Source organism: Gekko japonicus, unplaced genomic scaffold, assembly GCF_001447785.1.
Source record: "Gekko japonicus isolate JY-2015 unplaced genomic scaffold, Gekko_japonicus_V1.1 scaffold1913, whole genome shotgun sequence".
Taxonomy (NCBI): domain Eukaryota; kingdom Metazoa; phylum Chordata; class Lepidosauria; order Squamata; family Gekkonidae; genus Gekko; species Gekko japonicus.
Window position 1 is genome coordinate 70319 of NW_015161461.1, and position 18009 is coordinate 88327.

Below are 18009 nucleotides of genomic sequence, written 5' to 3' on the forward strand. Positions count from 1 at the left end.
GTTCTGCCGGAAGTGCTGTGAGACTCTCCATTCTTCATACATGATCTAAGCCACTGATCTTCTACCTTTCCAGACCTGGGACCCACCTTTAATACTGGGGGGCAGCAAGGGTCCCACCAAACCACAAGCTTGTGGCCGCCAGCTTCACGGTATTACAGCCATGTGACAGGAAGAGGAGAAGCCAATCTCTGAATGGTGCTAAAGAGGAATCTTTTCAAACACTGACTGTCCTCACTTCACCATCCCGCTGCTCCTTCTGTCATGTGTGAAAGAAAGGCAGGACGAACGGCATCCTTGCTCTTTCCATATCTGCACAGGCAGCAGCCCTTTCCAAAAATTAGCAAAAAGAAAAGAAAAAAAAAGGCAGCTCTGTAGGGATTTGTAACCCAGCCGTCAGGGCTTCACTACCGGTCTGTACTGTAGATTAAGTTGCAGGAAGACTTGCAGAACAGGTTAGATGGAGGCAGGCCCATATGCACGGGGGTGCCTACGAGTGCCCCTCCTAATAGCCGTGCCTTCCCCATTCCCCCTCTCTGTGAACACCCGCCTGACTTGCCAGGGGAGGGAAAGTGCATATCAGCCCGTACACACAGGGCTTTTTTTGTAGACAAAGCCCAGCAGGAACTCATTAGCATATCAGGCCACACCCTGACAGCACAGCTCATTAGCATATCAGGCCACACCCCCATGTTACCAGAAGTAACCTTTTGCTTCTTATTCTGTTTACCTTGTTTGTTGTCAAAACCCAGGGCTTTTTTTTTTTTGGAGGAACTCCTTTGCATGTTAGGCCACACATCCCTCATGTAGCCAGTCCTAATGAGTTTCTGCTGTTGGGTGTGGCCTATTATGCTAATGAGTTCCTGCTGGGTGTGGCCAACTCGGGAGCCAGCCGGAACTCCGTTCCTGTGTGTTCCTGCCCCAAAATAGCCCTGTAGCACGTGGCTTGCTGCCTGTGCAACTGTAATGCCTGAGCTGCCTCAGGAGGAAGTTCCCGTCTTTGCTCTCCTCTCGGATTGCCTGCAAAGGCAGAGGAGGGGGTAGGAAGGGGACGCGAGGAGAATAGCCCGATGGCACCAGAGGTTAAGGGGCTGCTCAGGAGGTTACTGTCCTGCTGCTAGCTAGCTAGCCAGCGGAACCAGATTGTGTCTGTAAAACCTCAAGGGGCTCTCCCAGCTCCTTCAGCAACACTTGCCAGACATTTTGGACCTTCTGAGGAGTAGGCTTTGATTCTGGAGCAATGTACAGTGCTTCAGAGAGAATGCAACTTCCAGACACAAATCCTGACCTTTCTCTATTATTTCCAAGCTGCCTCAGGTGCTGCCCCCCCCGTTTTTACCTGTCACCTCTTACCTAGCCATCTTCCTTCTCCTCTATATTTCCCTAACAACAACCCCCCTCCCCCCCCCCGTTTTTACCTGTCACCTCTTACCTAGCCATCTTTCTTCTCCTCTATATTTCCCTAAAACAACCCCCTCTGTGATGTAGTCAGCTCTGCTGTACTAAACTGCCCCCTTGGGGCCCCACTAACAAAAATTTTTCTGGGTACGGGGCTGAAAAGTCCTCAGAAATCATGAGGGAGACAGAGAGAGACAGAGAGAGAGACAGAGAGAGAGACAGAGAGAGAGACAGAGAGAGACAGAGAGAGAGACAGAGAGAGAGAGGACTGACTCTCTGTTAACATATCTGGCTGCAGTCCCTAGAAAATTAAAGAAAACAAATCGACTAAAATGATGCCAAGTATTTACTGTTATAAAATGTGTGGATCGTAAAAATTCACACCGACCTGTTATAAGGACAGACACAGCTATTTAAAAAGTGTGCCCAGGCAGTGAACTGGAAACAACCACTGAACTTTCCCATTAAATGCACCCTGGGCTCCAGCTGGGAGATGCCAGAGCAGGCTGGTGGTTCCTGTCCCTTTTCACTGCTACACCCTTCGCCTCTTTCCTTTGTAGCACTCTCCCATCATACCCCAGCCACTATCAGCTGGCAAATGGATAAAAAAAAAACCCTACAAAAATTTCTCCTAGGATTAGTTCATATCAAGACTGACAACCTCCAGATGGGGCCTGGAGACTTTCTGGAATCACATCGGATCACCAGACGACAGATTAATTTGCTTGGAGAAAACAGTAGAGCTGCCATTTGCCCGGTGGGGACGGGGGATCCCCCGATTTTTCGGGCTCCTGCTTGGTACTGGCCAGAGGAAATGCTCCCCAAAACAGCGACATCACATGACACATGCCTGCATCACCTGGAAGTGACATCGGCATGTCTGTGACATCAGGGTTGGGTGACACTCTGGATTTTGGGCAAAACTCTACGGTTTGATGTTGATTTTACCATAGAGTTTTGCTCAAAATCTAGAGCGTCACCCACAGGCTGACGTCACTTCTGGGTGATACAGGCATGTTGTGTGCGATGTTTCTATTTCAGGGGAATGGTGGGTGGCAACACTTCCCACTCCCGGAACGCCCCCTCCCCATTCCCCCGCCAGCAGGCAAAAGGGACTTGGCAACCCTAGAAAGGTTTTGGAGGGTGGATCCTATGACATTATACCTTGCTGAGGTGCCTCCCCAATCTCCACCCCCAAATTTACTGAAATTTACCAACCTGGAGCTGGCTAGCCTATTTCAGATTCCGTTTCCAATTCTTTTAACAACAACAAATCACTCCCTGTCCTTGCAAAATGTCAGGGATACAGACTTTAAAGTTGCTTTATTCTTTTGATCATAGCAACTTCTCTTTTTCACAGTGTCTAATTTGGATCTGCCAAATACCTCCGTTAACAACACTGAGCTAACATGGATTTGTATGAACACATATGCACGGGGGTGCCTACGAGTGCCCTTCCTAATAGCCTTGCCTTCCCCATTCTCCCTGTCTGTGAAGCACCCACCTGACTTGCCAGGGGAGAGAAAGCGCATCATCAGCCCACACGCGGCTTGCTGCCTGTGCAACTGTAATGCCTGATCTGCCTCAGGAGGAAGTTCCTGTCTTTGCTCTCATCTCGGATTGCCTGCAAAGGCAGAGGAGGGGGTAGGAAGGGGACGCGAGGAGAATAGCCCGATGGCACCAGAGGTTAAGGGGCTGCTCAGGAGGTTACTGTCCTGCTGCTAGCTAGCTAGCCAGCGGAACCAGATTGTGTCTGTAAAACCTCAAGGGGCTCTCCCAGCTCCTTCAGCAACACTTGCCAGACATTTTGGACCTTCTGAGGAGTAGGCTTTGATTCTGGAGCAATGTACAGTGCTTCAGAGAGAATGCAACTTCCAGACACAAATCCTGACCTTTCTCTATTATTTCCAAGCTGCCTCAGGTGCTGCCCCCCCCGTTTTTACCTGTCACCTCTTACCTAGCCATCTTCCTTCTCCTCTATATTTCCCTAACAACAACCCCCTCTGTGATGTAGTCAGCTCTGCTGTACTAAACTGCCCCCTTGGGGCCCCCTAACAAAAATTTTCTGGGTACGGGGCTGAAAATTCCCCAGAAATCATAAGAGAGAGAGAGAGAGACAGAGAGAGAGGGAGGGAGGGAGGGAGGGAGGGAGAGGACTGACTCTGTTAACATATCTGGCTGCAGTCCCCAGAAAATTAAAGAAAACAAATAGACTAAAATGTTTACTGTTATAAAATGCGTGGATCGTAAAAATTCACACCAACCTGTTATAAGGACAGACACAGCTATTTAAAAAGTGTGCCCAGGCAGTGAACTGGAAACAACCACTGAACTTTCCCATTAAATGCACCCTGGGCTCCAGCTGGGAGATGCCAGAGCAGGCTGGTGGTTCCTGTCCCTTTTCACTGCTACACCCTTCGCCTCTTTCCTTTGTAGCACTCTCCCATCATACCCCAGCCACTATCAGCTGGCAAATGGATAAAAAAAAAACCCTACAAAAATTTCTCCTAGGATTAGTTCATATCAAGACTGACAACCTCCAGATGGGGCCTGGAGACTTTCTGGAATCACATCGGATCACCAGACGACAGATTAATTTGCTTGGAGAAAACAGTAGAGCTGCCATTTGCCCGGTGGGGACGGGGGATCCCCCGATTTTTCGGGCTCCTGCTTGGTACTGGCCAGAGGAAATGCTCCCCAAAACAGCGACATCACATGACACATGCCTGCATCACCTGGAAGTGACATCGGCATGTCTGTGACATCAGGGTTGGGTGACACTCTGGATTTTGGGCAAAACTCTACGGTTTGATGTTGATTTTACCATAGAGTTTTGCTCAAAATCTAGAGCGTCACCCACAGGCTGACGTCACTTCTGGGTGATACAGGCATGTTGTGTGCGATGTTTCTATTTCAGGGGAATGGTGGGTGGCAACACTTCCCACTCCCGGAACGCCCCCTCCCCATTCCCCCGCCAGCAGGCAAAAGGGACTTGGCAACCCTAGAAAGGTTTTGGAGGGTGGATCCTATGACATTATACCTTGCTGAGGTGCCTCCCCAATCTCCACCCCCAAATTTACTGAAATTTACCAACCTGGAGCTGGCTAGCCTATTTCAGATTCCGTTTCCAATTCTTTTAACAACAACAAATCACTCCCTGTCCTTGCAAAATGTCAGGGATACAGACTTTAAAGTTGCTTTATTCTTTTGATCATAGCAACTTCTCTTTTTCACAGTGTCTAATTTGGATCTGCCAAATACCTCCGTTAACAACACTGAGCTAACATGGATTTGTATGAACATTTACATATTTAAATCCCCCACCACCGCAGGATTAAGAAAATCTAGTTCAATGCTGACAATAATAAATGCTTCCTAAGGAAATCTTCTATATACGTTTCTTTTTGTTCTGTGTTTTTTGCTCTTTCTGCAAATAATCCAGGTAATTTAATCAGATGGTTGTTCCAAGACTGCAGGGAATTTTGTTAGAATGGCACAAAAGCTTTAAAAACATTATTAAAATTGCCAGCTGCAATCATAATGTGTCTTTTGCCTCTCTCCCAAGGTCCAGTTCCTTAATTTAGCTTGAGATCTGAATCATTATATGACCATTCCTGAGGAACAGGGAAAGACAGATGTGATAATGAAGCTCTGGAAATATTACTAGAGAACAAAGAATTTGACCGAGCAGTATAAAAAGAATGCTGTGCCAGCGAATACTTACTTAATACCAAATGCTAAATTGGTTAATTAATTAAATTGGAGCATCACAATCGCATGGGATTTTGCTGGAGTTGCAGGGGTGTTATGGAAGTACTACAAAGGCATACCTATTGGTATTTAGGATCAGGTTCCATCATTCATAGAAATGGGAGCAGGGAAACTTCCTGCCCAGCACACAGAGAGGTCTACCAGTCTTGCAAGGGCTGGGAAGCAGCCACCTCGCCATGGCAGCATGCTTGCCATGAAGGGTGAAGCCTTGGCACACTGCTCCCTTGATCCCATCACCAAAGCCAGCTCCTCCACCTGCGAAAGTGCCACCCTTCTTGGCATGGACTTTTTAATGGATTTATCAAATTGTTACACACGGTGGCATTCACAGGAGCGGCTGGTGCTATGAAATCAAGGGAGGATCCATGGCTCCATAGCAGCACATACGCTTTTCTCTGCACACTAAAGGTCCCAGGGTGCAGTCTCTGTTTTAAAGAATCTCTGGTAACAGGGCTCTGTCTAAAGTCTTTGACAGACGCTGCCAGGCAGAGAAGCCAATACTGAACCAATAGTCAGAATTCATATGAGTTGGCAGTTTCCTATATCCAGTGTGCAGTGCCCTCTCAAATCAGAATCAAGCTCTCTATTCAACGCTGTGTAGTTCATTGGTTGCTATAGAAGCACACTGTAAAAGCAAGGGCTATTACCTCTTCCTATTTTCTTAGTGCCTCTTTTCTGAAAAGAGTAATCAGGAGGGAATGATACGGTGCTATAAATATGTATCTGGACCAGATTTGCACAATACTATTCTGATTTCTGCACTCAGAATTCTCCTTCAGTACCAATCATTACAGAGTGGCAGTTGTGTTAGTCTGTTGTTGCAGCAGCAACAAACAGCACCACAACAAAACAGGAATCTGGCTGCAAAGACTCGCAAAATATTATTCCAGCATAAGTTTTCACAGAATAGAGCTATGAGTGGATTCTCATGTTGTATCCATTTTATTTAGGAGGTTTAAAAAAATCAAGCAGACAATAGGGTCAAGAGATGACAAAATGCAGGAAGCACAGACTGAAAACTAAAATTTAAATCTAATCTCCCCGATCAGGACAATTCACTATTACAGGATCTAATAACATCAATTGTACCATCTTGGGCTTATCTACTACTTCATTTTCCGGTGTGATATATGTCATCATATGCCAGCAATGCCTTCTGCTCCCCATGTGAATGCTGTTTTTGTTTTATTCTAGCGCCAGCAAAATCTTTGAAGAAAAAAAACATGTCTTTTATGAATTGGCAGAGAGCATTTAGGAAAACTTGCACATTTAATTATGCAACTTTGAAAAGTAGTAAAAAAATCCCCTCCTAGAAGCAGTAAAGATTATAGCTGGAGAAACACTGCAAGTCTTTTCCTTCAAAAGGAAATAATTAATGTGTGCACATTAATTCCTCTTGCCAGAATTTTGTAACGTTGGGAGCAAGCCTGAATTTTATCCGTCAACGAGTATGGATACGGAGAAGAACAGAAAAGCGTTTTTTGTTGTGCTTTGAAGCAGCACGGTAGGATGCAGATAGAAGCTGACCATTGTAAATTTGCTGTGGTGATGAAAGGGAAGTAAGACTGGAACGGAAATTGAGGAACAAAGCCTTGATCTCTCTTTTCAGCTTTCCAGATGGATTCACTAGCAACAAGATCATACTTCGTTCCACAGGGTAAAATCCAGCCAAACGGAAGCCTTTTAAAGTCCCACCGATTTCAACGGGAAAGGGTTAAGCATCTGCTTAATGTTCCCTTTGAAAACAATGGATATTTCTTTTGGCTGGGTCATACCCACAGGGCCGGCTCACCCACTAGGCAAACTAGGCATTTGCCTAGAGTGCTGGGGCGCCGAGCTGTGCCTCCCCCCCGCCGCCAAAAGCCCGCAAGCAGCTCTCCAAGTGTCAGCACTTCGCTAATTGGGGAGAGGCATCCAGTGAGCATCCCCCGCCTGGAGACAGGATCCCCCCCCACCTCCCTCCCAAACTGCCTTCGGAACTGGAGCACGAGAGAAATCTCTCTTCCATCTTGGAGGGCGCTGCAGGAACATGTGGGGCGTGCTCGCTGGGTCTGACAGCTGCGGGGGGGAGGCAGTGGTGGCGGTAGCAAAAGGGTGGCTGGCTCCAGAGGTCTCCAGGCCCCACCGGGAGGTTGGCATCTGCACCACAAGGCAGCCTCGCCTAGGGCACAGAAACACCTCAAGCCGGCCCTGCATGCCCATTATGACAGGAATGAAAAGATGACTTGCTCAGGGCCCTTCCTCCATCAATTATCTTATGGGAAGAGAAGGAAACTGCTTGGTTCTTACCTGGTCAGCTTGGTCCCTATTTGCTGCCTCAGCTCGAGCCGCTCTTCATCGGTCTGCATGGGGAGGATATTCTTCTCCTCCAGTTCTCGTTTGGAAGGCCGGTTGCTAAGTTTGATGGCTAAAGAATCTTTCCTGCAGACTTTCATTGCCAGGGAACCTAGGATAGAAAGAAGAGGCTCTGGAGAACTGTGAGGACAAAATGGAGGAGAGGGCCCGCCAGGCCCACCTGTCTTCCGCCGTCCTCTGAAGTTTGCTCAATTTCATGTTCGTTGCATCTATGACACTGTCTAACCACCTCATCCTTTGCCGTCCCCGTCTTCTTTGACCTTCAATCTTTCCCAGCATGTGGGTACCCCCAATTAAATGGACCAGCGGTAGATTCAGAACAGACAAAAGAAACAACTTCTTCACTCAAGATGCAATTTAACTGGAGAACTACCTTGGGATGTGGTAATGGCCACTAAATTAGATGGATTTAAAAGAGAACTGGACAGGTTCATGGAGAATTTGATGGATTCATAAATGGCTATTAGCCACGATGGCTGAAAGAGACCTGTATGTTGGGGGACAGTATACCTCTGGATGTCAGTTCCTGGGGCGCACCAGCACATTCAGCTTATAGCCTCTGTCCCTCCTGCGGGACTTCTTGTACATCACTCCGGCCACTGTGGGAAACAGAAGGCTGGACTAGATGGACTACCGGCCTGATCCAGGAGGGCTCTTTTATTTATCTATTTATTTGGGCTTATGTATCGCCCACCCTGCAAGCAGGCTCTGGGCAATTTAAAGGTAAAAGGTAAAGGTTCCCTTGCTCGAAAGCCAGTCGAATCCGACTCTAGGGTTGCGGTGCTCATCTCCGTTTCAAAGCCGAAGAGCCAGCGCTGTCCGAAGACGTTTCCGTGGTCATGTGGCCGGCATGACTAAACACCAAGGCGCACGGAACGCTGTTACCTTCCCACCGAAGTGGTCCCTATTTATCTACTTGCAATTTCTTGCTTTCGAACTGCTAGGTTGGCAGGAGCTGAAGAGTAGAACAATACAAAAAAGTTGCCGAACAAGTTCAATATACTTATGCAAAATATTAGTAATTTAATACATATTCTTTTTGTTTCAGTAGCTGCACATCCAGAGACCGAAGTCCCAACAAGACGAACTTGCTCGAGATTTTAGCTGTTCATTTCGACCAAAGTCTTTGTCACATCTCAGTTTGTAGTCATTCTTTCTGTTCACAAAGTCAATTCACAAGTGGCTGAACACAGCTCCCCACTGATATTAGAATATTAGAACAATTCTAATATCGGGAGCTGTGTTCAGCCACTTGTGAACTGACTTTGTGAACAGAAAGAATGACTACAAACTGAGATGTGACAAAGACTTTGGTCGAAACGAACAGCTAAAATCTCGAGCAAGTTCGTCTTGTTGGGACTTTGGTCTCTGGATGTGCAGCTACTGAAACAAAAAGAATATGTATTAAATTACTAATATTTTGCATAAGTATATTGAACTTGTTCGGCAACTTTTTTGTATTGTTCTACTCTCTAGGGTTGCTGGGTCCTTGTTGTTGTTTCCTTCTGTTACTGGGACTATGTCTACTCTTAATCAAAGACCCGCCTGAAGGTTGGCAACCCTAGGTTAAACGATACTTTTCATGATGGAGGGAAGAAAGCCATAGGATCAGTACTGGAGCTGATGGTATTCCTTTTGTTGATAAATGACATAGGACTGGGGGTAAGCGATAAATTTGCTATGCTTACGAAGAACACCAACTTATTACTATGTTAAACAAAGTTTATTTAAGGTATAAGCTTCAGATATCTGAAGAAGTGTGCATGAACACGAAATCTTATACTTTGAATAAGCTTTGTTCATCTTAAAGGTGCCACCGGACTCAAACTTTGTCCTTCTGTTTCGGACCAACGCGTCTACCCACCTGAAATTATTAGTAAGCAGATTGTGAAGAGCTCCAAGAGGATTTCTCCAAACTGGGTGACTGAGCAATGACGTTGCAATTGAAGTTAAAAAATAATTTGGGCCCCGGTCACACGAGAGGTTTTGGGCCGGGAGAGGGATGGATCGGGGCCGCAGCAAACGGGCACGATCCCACCGCAACATCTGGGAAGCATTGTGCGCCCGTTCCTGATCCGGCCCTTCCGCCCAAAACCCCGCAGCAAAAATGAACCACCTACCATGGTGGTTCGTCCGGGAAGGCCGCATCAAAGCCATGCTCACACACGCGCAGTTCGGCAGGCTCCCCCTCCCGACGGTAGCTTCCTTCACGGCATCTGATCGTGTCGGGGAGCAACGGCGCCGCGGCTCAGGGGATCCATGGGATCCCGCTGCGGCGTCTCTACTTTGGTGCGGCTCTGATTTGCCGCACTTTGCCCGGTGTTTTTCCTGCCGTGTGGCAGGGACCTAAGAGTAAAAACATGCAGATTGGGACAAAAATCCTAATTTTATATATTTATCCGATGGGGTTTGAATTTGCAGTGACTGATCAGGAAAGTGATCTTGAAGCTGTAACAGATATTTCAATAAAAGGTCAACTCAGTGTATGGCGGTGGTGAACAAAGGCAAATTCTACGCTATAGATTATTAGGAAAGAGACTGAAAATAAAACTTCCAGTGTAGTCATGCCCTCATACATTTGGAATAGTGTGTGCGGTTCTGATCTCACCTGATATCACAAAGCTGGAAAAGATGCAGAAAAGGAGAATGAAAACTAACAAGGGTTGCATTGGGGGAAAGGCAAGACAGTTTGGGGCTTTTCAGGTTAGAACCCACCCCCCCCAGATGGCTGGATAAACAGATGGAGAAAAACATGATAGTTCACAGAATTATACATGGTAAGGAGAAAATAAATAGAGGGAAATTTTTCTCTCTCTTCCCAAATACTAGAATGTGGGTATACCCAATTAAATGGACTAGCAGTAGATTCAGAACAGACAAAAGAAACAACTTCTTCCCTCAAGATGCAATTTAACTGGAGAACTACCTTGGGATGTGGTGATGGACACTAAATTAGATGGATTTAAAAGAGAACTGGACAGGTTCATGGAGAATTTGATGGATTCATAAATGGCTATTAGCCACGATGGTTGAAAGAGACCTGTATGTTGGGGGACAGTATACCTCTGGATGTCAGTTCCCGGGGCGCACCAGCACATCCAGCTTATAGCCTCTGTGTCCCTCCTGCGGGACTTCTTGTACATCACTCCGGCCACTGTGGGAAACAGAAGGCTGGACTAGATAGACTACTGGCCTGATCCAGGAGGGCTCTTTTATTTATCTATTTATTTGGACTTATGAATCGCCCACCCTGCAAGCAGGCTGTGGGCAATTTACAACCTTGCAAACATTTAAAATGGAACTAATGCACAATTAAAAGCACCAACAGAAATAGTAAATTAAACCGATCCCTGATGGCAATACAATTCCTCCTTTGCCGGCCACACCGCTGTCCTGCACAGCAGGGGAGGGGAGGGTATGCGGGTGCCATAGAAAGAAAGAGAGGGTGCCAGTCACAACCCCCCATTACTGCCCTCAACTAAAAGCTAAACATTAAAATTTATATTCTTAAATGTTATTCTTTCTTTTGTAACGAGCGCAAAGGAGGTGCAAAAAAGTGTAAACAATGCCTTACTTGTAAATAAAGAACTTTCGTCATCTTCCTCTTCGTCCTCATCCTCTTCTTCTCTCGTGTAGAGGCAGGAAGAATCTTCGTAGTCGGATTCGTGAGGCACATTTTCTTTATTGTCATCACATTCGATCACAACAGTTGGCACTTGTCTCATGTCTGAAAGGCCCCCGGGTCCAGTTTTTGTGACACTGTCACCTGCGTGTAAACCAGAGCTTTGGGGGGAAATTGGGCGGGGAGGAGGAGAGAGGAGAGAATGTGGGATTACTTGGCTTTGTAGGAAAGATTACTGGATTTACCTGGCTTCCTAGGAATCAGAGGTCATGTTGCCACGCAATGCTCCCTCTAAGCTGTGGAGTCTTGTGAGCAGAAATTCTACTTTGTGTGCTACTGGCATGAAAGTTGTGAGTGACCGATTGGGCTGCTGCATACATTAGTTTGCTCTGGAGCCCTCCTTTCTGAGCTAAGACAAAAATGCGTGAGCCGGAGGCTAAAAAACTGTGAGCTCGTTCACACTAAACTCAGCTTAGAAGAACACTGGTTGGCACATTTCAGGAGGAAGGCAGACAGATCACGTTTAAAGCAAAGGGGCTGAGTTCAAAGCAGCATCTTAACAGCATTCAGAACAAAGATGCTTTCCCTCTGCCAAGTTGAGCTGTGACTGTGAGGACCACTGGCGCATTAGCACACATGACATCATCAGAAGGGGTGTGTGTACATGTGCATGTATTGTGCAGGTGCGTCATCTCCCCGCACCAAAAAAGTGGCCAGCCACCATAAGCTTCAGGGGAAGGACAGGACTGATGGCTAGACTAGGGTTTAGTTTGCTGTTATGTGTGCTTTTCATGCACACTGTGAGACTGGGTTCACAGCACAGAAGATCACACCACATTTGCTCTCTGAGTTCTCTGTCTTCACACTCACAATGATGTGACATAAAAGAAGGGCAGAGCCAAAAAAACAAATCACCCATAAGAAATCATAAGCCATAAATAAATACTTAATAAATAAGGCAATACTAAATAAAAGAGTCCTACTAGCTTTCTAAAACTAAGCTATTATACTTCTCTTGTTAAAACTCGCAACATACAAAGAGTCCTGCTGGATCAGACCAGGTCCATATAGTTTAATCCTGTTTCTCACAGTGGCAAACTACAGTGGTAAACAAACAGGGCCTAGGAGCCAAGGCCTTTTCCCTGATGCTGCCTCCTAACATTGGTGTTCAGTAGGGTTGGCAACCCACCAGGAGAGTTTGGGGGCAGAGCCAATCTTCTTGACATCACATCAATGTGTGACATCACTTCCAGCAAAACATCGGAAGTGATATCATTGCACCAGGGTGATGCTCTAGGATTCACCCGAAACTCTACAGTTAAATCATAGAGTTTGGGTGAATCCTACAGAGATGCTCTGGGTAAAAAACTGGAAGTGATGTCATCCCACTATAGTGGGAGACCTGCTCCCCTAGTATCCAGAGGTTTGCTGCCTCTGTGATCCTTTCCGCACTTGGATCTCATCCCTGATTTTATCAGAGTTCAACTCACGACACAATACCTTGTGTTTATCCCTGGTTATAACAGCATCCGTTTATCCTGGGACAAGTGTGGGGCAAAACTGGGGCGACCTTAGTGTAATGTGGAAACAAAAAATATCCTGAGATAATTACAGGGGTGAACTCGCGTGTAGTGTAGAATGTAAGTTCAGGGACAGGGTTGAACCAGGATTTAAGGTCTAGTGTGGAAAGGACCTTGTATACGGAGGTTCCCTTATTCATCATGGCTAGTAGCCATTGAGCCAACTTCAGAGGACGGCGGAAGACAGGAGGGCCTGGCGGGAGCTGGTCCATGGGGTCGCGAAGAGTCGGACTCGACTGTGCGACTGAACAACAACAAGTAGGCATTGACAGACCTATCCTCCACGATTGTCTAATTCCCCCTTAAAGCCATCTATGCTAGTGGACAACGGCAGTGAATTCTACAATTTAATTACTTGCTGACTAAATACCATTTTCTCTATTGTATGCATAATGTTATAAACCCCTATCATGTCGCCTAACTTTAGTCACCTTGTTTTTTTCTAAAACAAGAAGTCCCAGACTCTTTAACTTTTCCACACAGGAAAGGTATTCCATCCCCTTAAATCATTTTGGTCGCTCTCTTCTGCACTTTTCCCAGCTCTATAACATGCTTTTTGAGATATGACAACCAGAACTGTACACAATATTCTAAATGGGACTGCACCATAGCTCTGTATAAGAGAATTATATTATTTACAGTCCCTTTCCTAACAATTCCTAGCACGGAGTTTGCCTTTTTCTTTGCTGCCGCACACTGAGTTGACATTTTAATTGAGCTATCCACTACAACCCTGAGCTCTCTTTCAATCTCGATCTTGGCCAGTTCAGATCAAAGAACTCCAACCCTGGGTTCAGGTGAACCTCCTTGGGCAAAGAATTCCAAAAGGTAGTAACCACAACCAAGAAGGCTCTGATATGTCCACAACATATATAACTTCTTAGAATTAGATTCTAAGCAGGACTTTAGTTGCAAATCTCAAAAGACAGATGGATTAATAGCGGTTTAGAGAGTTAAAACAGATGTATAGCCAAGTCCAAATATTTAGGTGGATTGCCATGTGCTGTGATTGGCTTTCTCCTCTCTGTGTTGAGTTCCTCACCCCACATGTGCAAGATGGAACTAGATATTTTTAGCAATACATCTCCATGTCATAAGTCAACACAAAGCAGTTCTGTAGAATAACACAATAATCCCAATCATAGCTAATTTCTATTGTCCAACAGAGGGTTCATATTTTTCAAATGGGCTAGTGTTTTATTCCTAAAGAACAGGTACAACCCCAACCGAGAGGCATAAACCACACATGTGGGGTTTGAGATGAACGGGTGGGTAAAGAACAGGATATATGAAACCATATGATGAGAATATAGAGGCAGGCCTAGCCCTACCAATTATTTTTGTCATGTAGTGATGTAACAGGCACAAAAATGCTCGTCTCTCCCATAAATTTCTACACTGTTCGTGCATGAGAACTTTTTGGTGTATTCTTCTCTTTCGGGACAAAGCTTTCTATACAATACCATGCATTATTTTGCTATCGTGATGGTTATATTACACTTCACAGGTATAATTTCATTAACATTACTCTTAAAACTATTGATTAACAGCAAATAATAGGATATTTATGATATTGACATCTTGAAGAGAAGGACTGGGTGCATAGAGATAGTTTTTGTTTTACACTGAAAAGTATAAAGAAGGATGAAGAACTGGGAATGTCTGCATTTGATTTTAATTAAGTTTACATTAAACTGATGTTATCTATAAAGCAATTTTGGAAATTGTTGGAGGAAATCTTCCTATTAATATATAAATGTGTAACAATCCCTTGGAGCGGCGGTGGCTCAAGTGAACTGCAGGCTGCGGAAGGTCGGTAGTTCAGCAGTTCGAGACCCGAGTGTGCTGCATGACGGAGTGAGCTCCCGTCTCTAGTTCCAGCTCCTGCCAACCTAGCAGTTCGAAAGCAAGAAATTGCAAGTAGATAAATAGGTACTACTTCAGTGGGAAGGTAACGGCGTTCCGTGCGCCTTGGTGTTTAGTCATGCCAGCCACATGACCATGGAAACTTCTTCGGACAGCGCTGGCTCTTCGGCTTTGAAACGGAGATGAGCACTGCAGCCCTAGAGTCGGATTCGACTGGCTTTCGAGCAAGGGAACCTTTACCTTTACCTTTAACAATCCCTTAAATGTTTGATTAACCTTCTAATTTATGGACATGCTTCAATAATTTAAATTCAATTAACTTTCTTCTATTTATTTCTTTTACCAACTTTTTTGGTGGATCTGGGCAATTCTTTAGCAGGTAACACAGATCATCAGATTGAATGTTTAAGCAAAGTGCTGTGATAAAAAAGCCGACCAATGCAAGATTAGAACAATTATGACAGTGTGTGTGTATGGTTAAAGGCACATTCAAGCTCTCTGTGGAAACAGCATTTTTTTTAAAAAAAGGATGCGATGCATCAGTGAACATAGCATTCGGCAGGCAGATGCATTCCTGGCTGCCACCAAAACCCCACCATCACCCAATCAGAAGCTTTTTCCAGCCTGTAAATGTAAAATTCATATATTCCTCTATTCTGTCACTAGCCAGCACTTTGCTGGATTGTTGGCTGTTATTATGGAATGTCCCAAACTGCAAATGTCCACATTCTGATCCTTCTAGCAGTTGGGGAAGTAATTTAACAATTGTGAAACTTCAGACCTGAGACCCAAGCATTTTGGTATATGCAACCAAGCATAGATGCATTCCTCTGGCTGCCCATGGAAAGTTCCTTTCCTTTGATCCAAGGTAAACTCAAGTGTACAAGGGGAAACCTTTTCCACTCCATCATGTGTGGTTTGGTTTTGCTTTTTTGTTGAGAGCACTAGTTGCTATTATAATGTAAACTTTATTCCTCAAGTTTTATGTGAAAGACATAAAAAGGTCCACTTTTCAGACTTCTCTAGTAATTAGGGCTGTTTGCATTACATGTTTTCCAAATTTCAGTCTTCTATCTCAGGAGGTTAATTTTTTAAAATTTTTTATTAACCTGACAAAGAAACAGCCCATGAGCTACTTAAGAGCTACTGATAACATCAGTTCAATAGTAGTGGACTTCTGGCTTTTGATACCTTAAAAATGTTGATCTTCTATGAGTGTGGCTAAGCATCTTTACAATGACGGTTCATACACATTAGAGCTTTTGCATAGTAAGACCTCTCAGCCAGAGCTTGATGCAATGAACATTATAATGGATTTCATTTGGGTTTAATTTTTTTCTTTTGAGACAAGGATGGAGTGGGAAGAAATGCTGTCAAAAATGTAGAAGACACGCCGCTTGGTGTAACTAACCTCTTGAAATGAAGCATATCATTTCCGAAAATCTGCACAGATCTCCTTGGAGACATTAGCACATTTGCCAAAACAGAGAATGTCTCAGACAGATCTTTTAGAAATGTATCAGGATGCGTTGGCTTTGTAGACACTTTGTCCACAGACATTATGAAAACAGTGTCTGCTTTTTCCTGGGGGTAATAGCCACCCTCTTTTTAATCTCCTGAGCACCGCGGAAGTTAACTGGCTTCATTCTGACAGCAAGTGCAACTGAAATAATTGGACTATTATTTGGGTACTACATTTACTGGTTCAGGTTTATGAGAAATAATTGTGTGCATTTTCACTCCCCCAACCTCCAGTACTGCACCAGTGAAATCGACATTCTGTGATAAGAACTAAGCACATGAAGGGCATGCTGGGTTCTGAAAAAAAGTAACACCTTATATAGAGAAAGGAATGAAGGGAGGAACAAGGATTAATTAGAAAGGATAATGGCATAAGCAAAACACAGCATAGCGTCAAGCTCGTGCCTCACTTGTCATGGGTTGTTTCCCACTGACACTACTGTTCTGTAACAACAAGGGTTAACGCCTTTCAGCCTCTCTGATTATTCCCACTGCTTTCGTTTATGTGCATTCTTTGGGAGTGACTGTTTGTGTGAATCTTTGCTTCGCTGGCCTAGAGCTTGTAGCGGTCGGCATGACCATGCAGCATAGATAATATAATGGTTAGTTTGCAGGTGCTGGGGGCGGCCATGGGGTTGAGCTTGAAGCTTTGGCGGGCCGTATGGGAATGGGAACCAGGGGTGGTTCCACACTCTGTATAGGTTTGGCTCCAGCCTGGGGCCGACAGTTCCAACATGAACTCTGTATATGCTTGGATGACCTGTAACTCTCAATAAACAAATCTTGCTACCTTGAGAGTGTTGTGAGAGTACTTGGACCCAAGATCTAACACATAGGTACTTCTGAAATAATTCAGATACAAAAAGTTCTAGGCCCATCTTCTGTCACTAGTGGTCCTGCCCACAGTCCTTTTGATTACCAGCCATTCACTGTGCACTATTGATACATTCCCAATATTCTCTCTGCTTCCACGAGGACTAGAAAACGTTCACCTTCATTTTAAATAAATGAAATCCGTAATGATCTAGATGCCAAAGTTTATGTTGGGTACCAGATTCCACCGTGCAGAGCTCTTTTTGTAGCAGGAGCTCCTTTGCATATTAGGTGACATGCCCCCTAATGTAGCCAATCCTCCAAGAGCTTACAGAGCCCCCTGGAAGAAGAGCTCTGTAAGCTCTTGGAGGATTGGCTACATTAGGGGGCATGTCACCTAATATGCAAAGGAGCTCCTGCTACAAAAAGAGCTCTGCACGGTGGAATCTGGTACCCAACATAAACTTTGGCATCTAGATCATTACGGATTTCATTTATTTAAAATGAAGGTGAACGTTTTCTAGTCCTCGTGGAAGCAGAGAGAATATTGGGAATGTATCAATAGTGCCTCTTGTTGGGCGGTCCCAAGGAAATCTGGAACACGCACAACCTGAGCTCACTTGCAGGGGAGGGCAGGATAGAAATCCCATGAAATAAATAAACAATAAGTCAACTGCGAAGGACCGGTTTTAAGTCCAAACGTGACACTTATATCGTTAGACTGTGTCTTTTTGATGTAGGGTTGCCAGCTCCGGGTTGGGAAATACCTGGAGATTTTGGAGGTAGAGCCTAAGAAGGGTGTTGTTTAAGAACATAAGAGAAGCCAATGTTGGACCAGGGCAATAGCCCATCCAGTCCAACACTGTGTCACACAGTGGCCAAAAAAACCAGGTGCCATCAGGAGGTCCAGCAGTGGGGCCAGGACGCTAGAAGCCCTCCCACTGTTGCCCCCCCCCCCAAGCACCAAGAATACAGAGCATCCCTTGCCCCAGCCGGAGAGTTCCCGTCTATACCTTGTGGCTAAGAGCCACTTCTGTTTGTGGAGGGGGGGCTTTTTGTTTTAGGTGCTTCTTTTTATTATAAAAG

At 45.1% G+C, this 18009-nt stretch overlaps 1 protein-coding gene across 1 annotated transcript in view; it reads right to left on the reverse strand.

Annotated features, from left to right (window-relative positions):
• The window catches only part of PHACTR1 (phosphatase and actin regulator 1), a 233509-nt gene that overhangs the window by 49687 nt on the left and 165813 nt on the right, over positions 1-18009 (reverse strand). The window contains exons 7-8 of the mRNA XM_015429100.1: positions 11096-11304; positions 7456-7612 (exon numbers count right to left, since the gene is read on the reverse strand). Of these exons, the coding sequence (XP_015284586.1) occupies positions 7456-7612; positions 11096-11304 (366 nt within the window). The remainder of the gene's footprint in view (positions 1-7455; positions 7613-11095; positions 11305-18009) is intronic.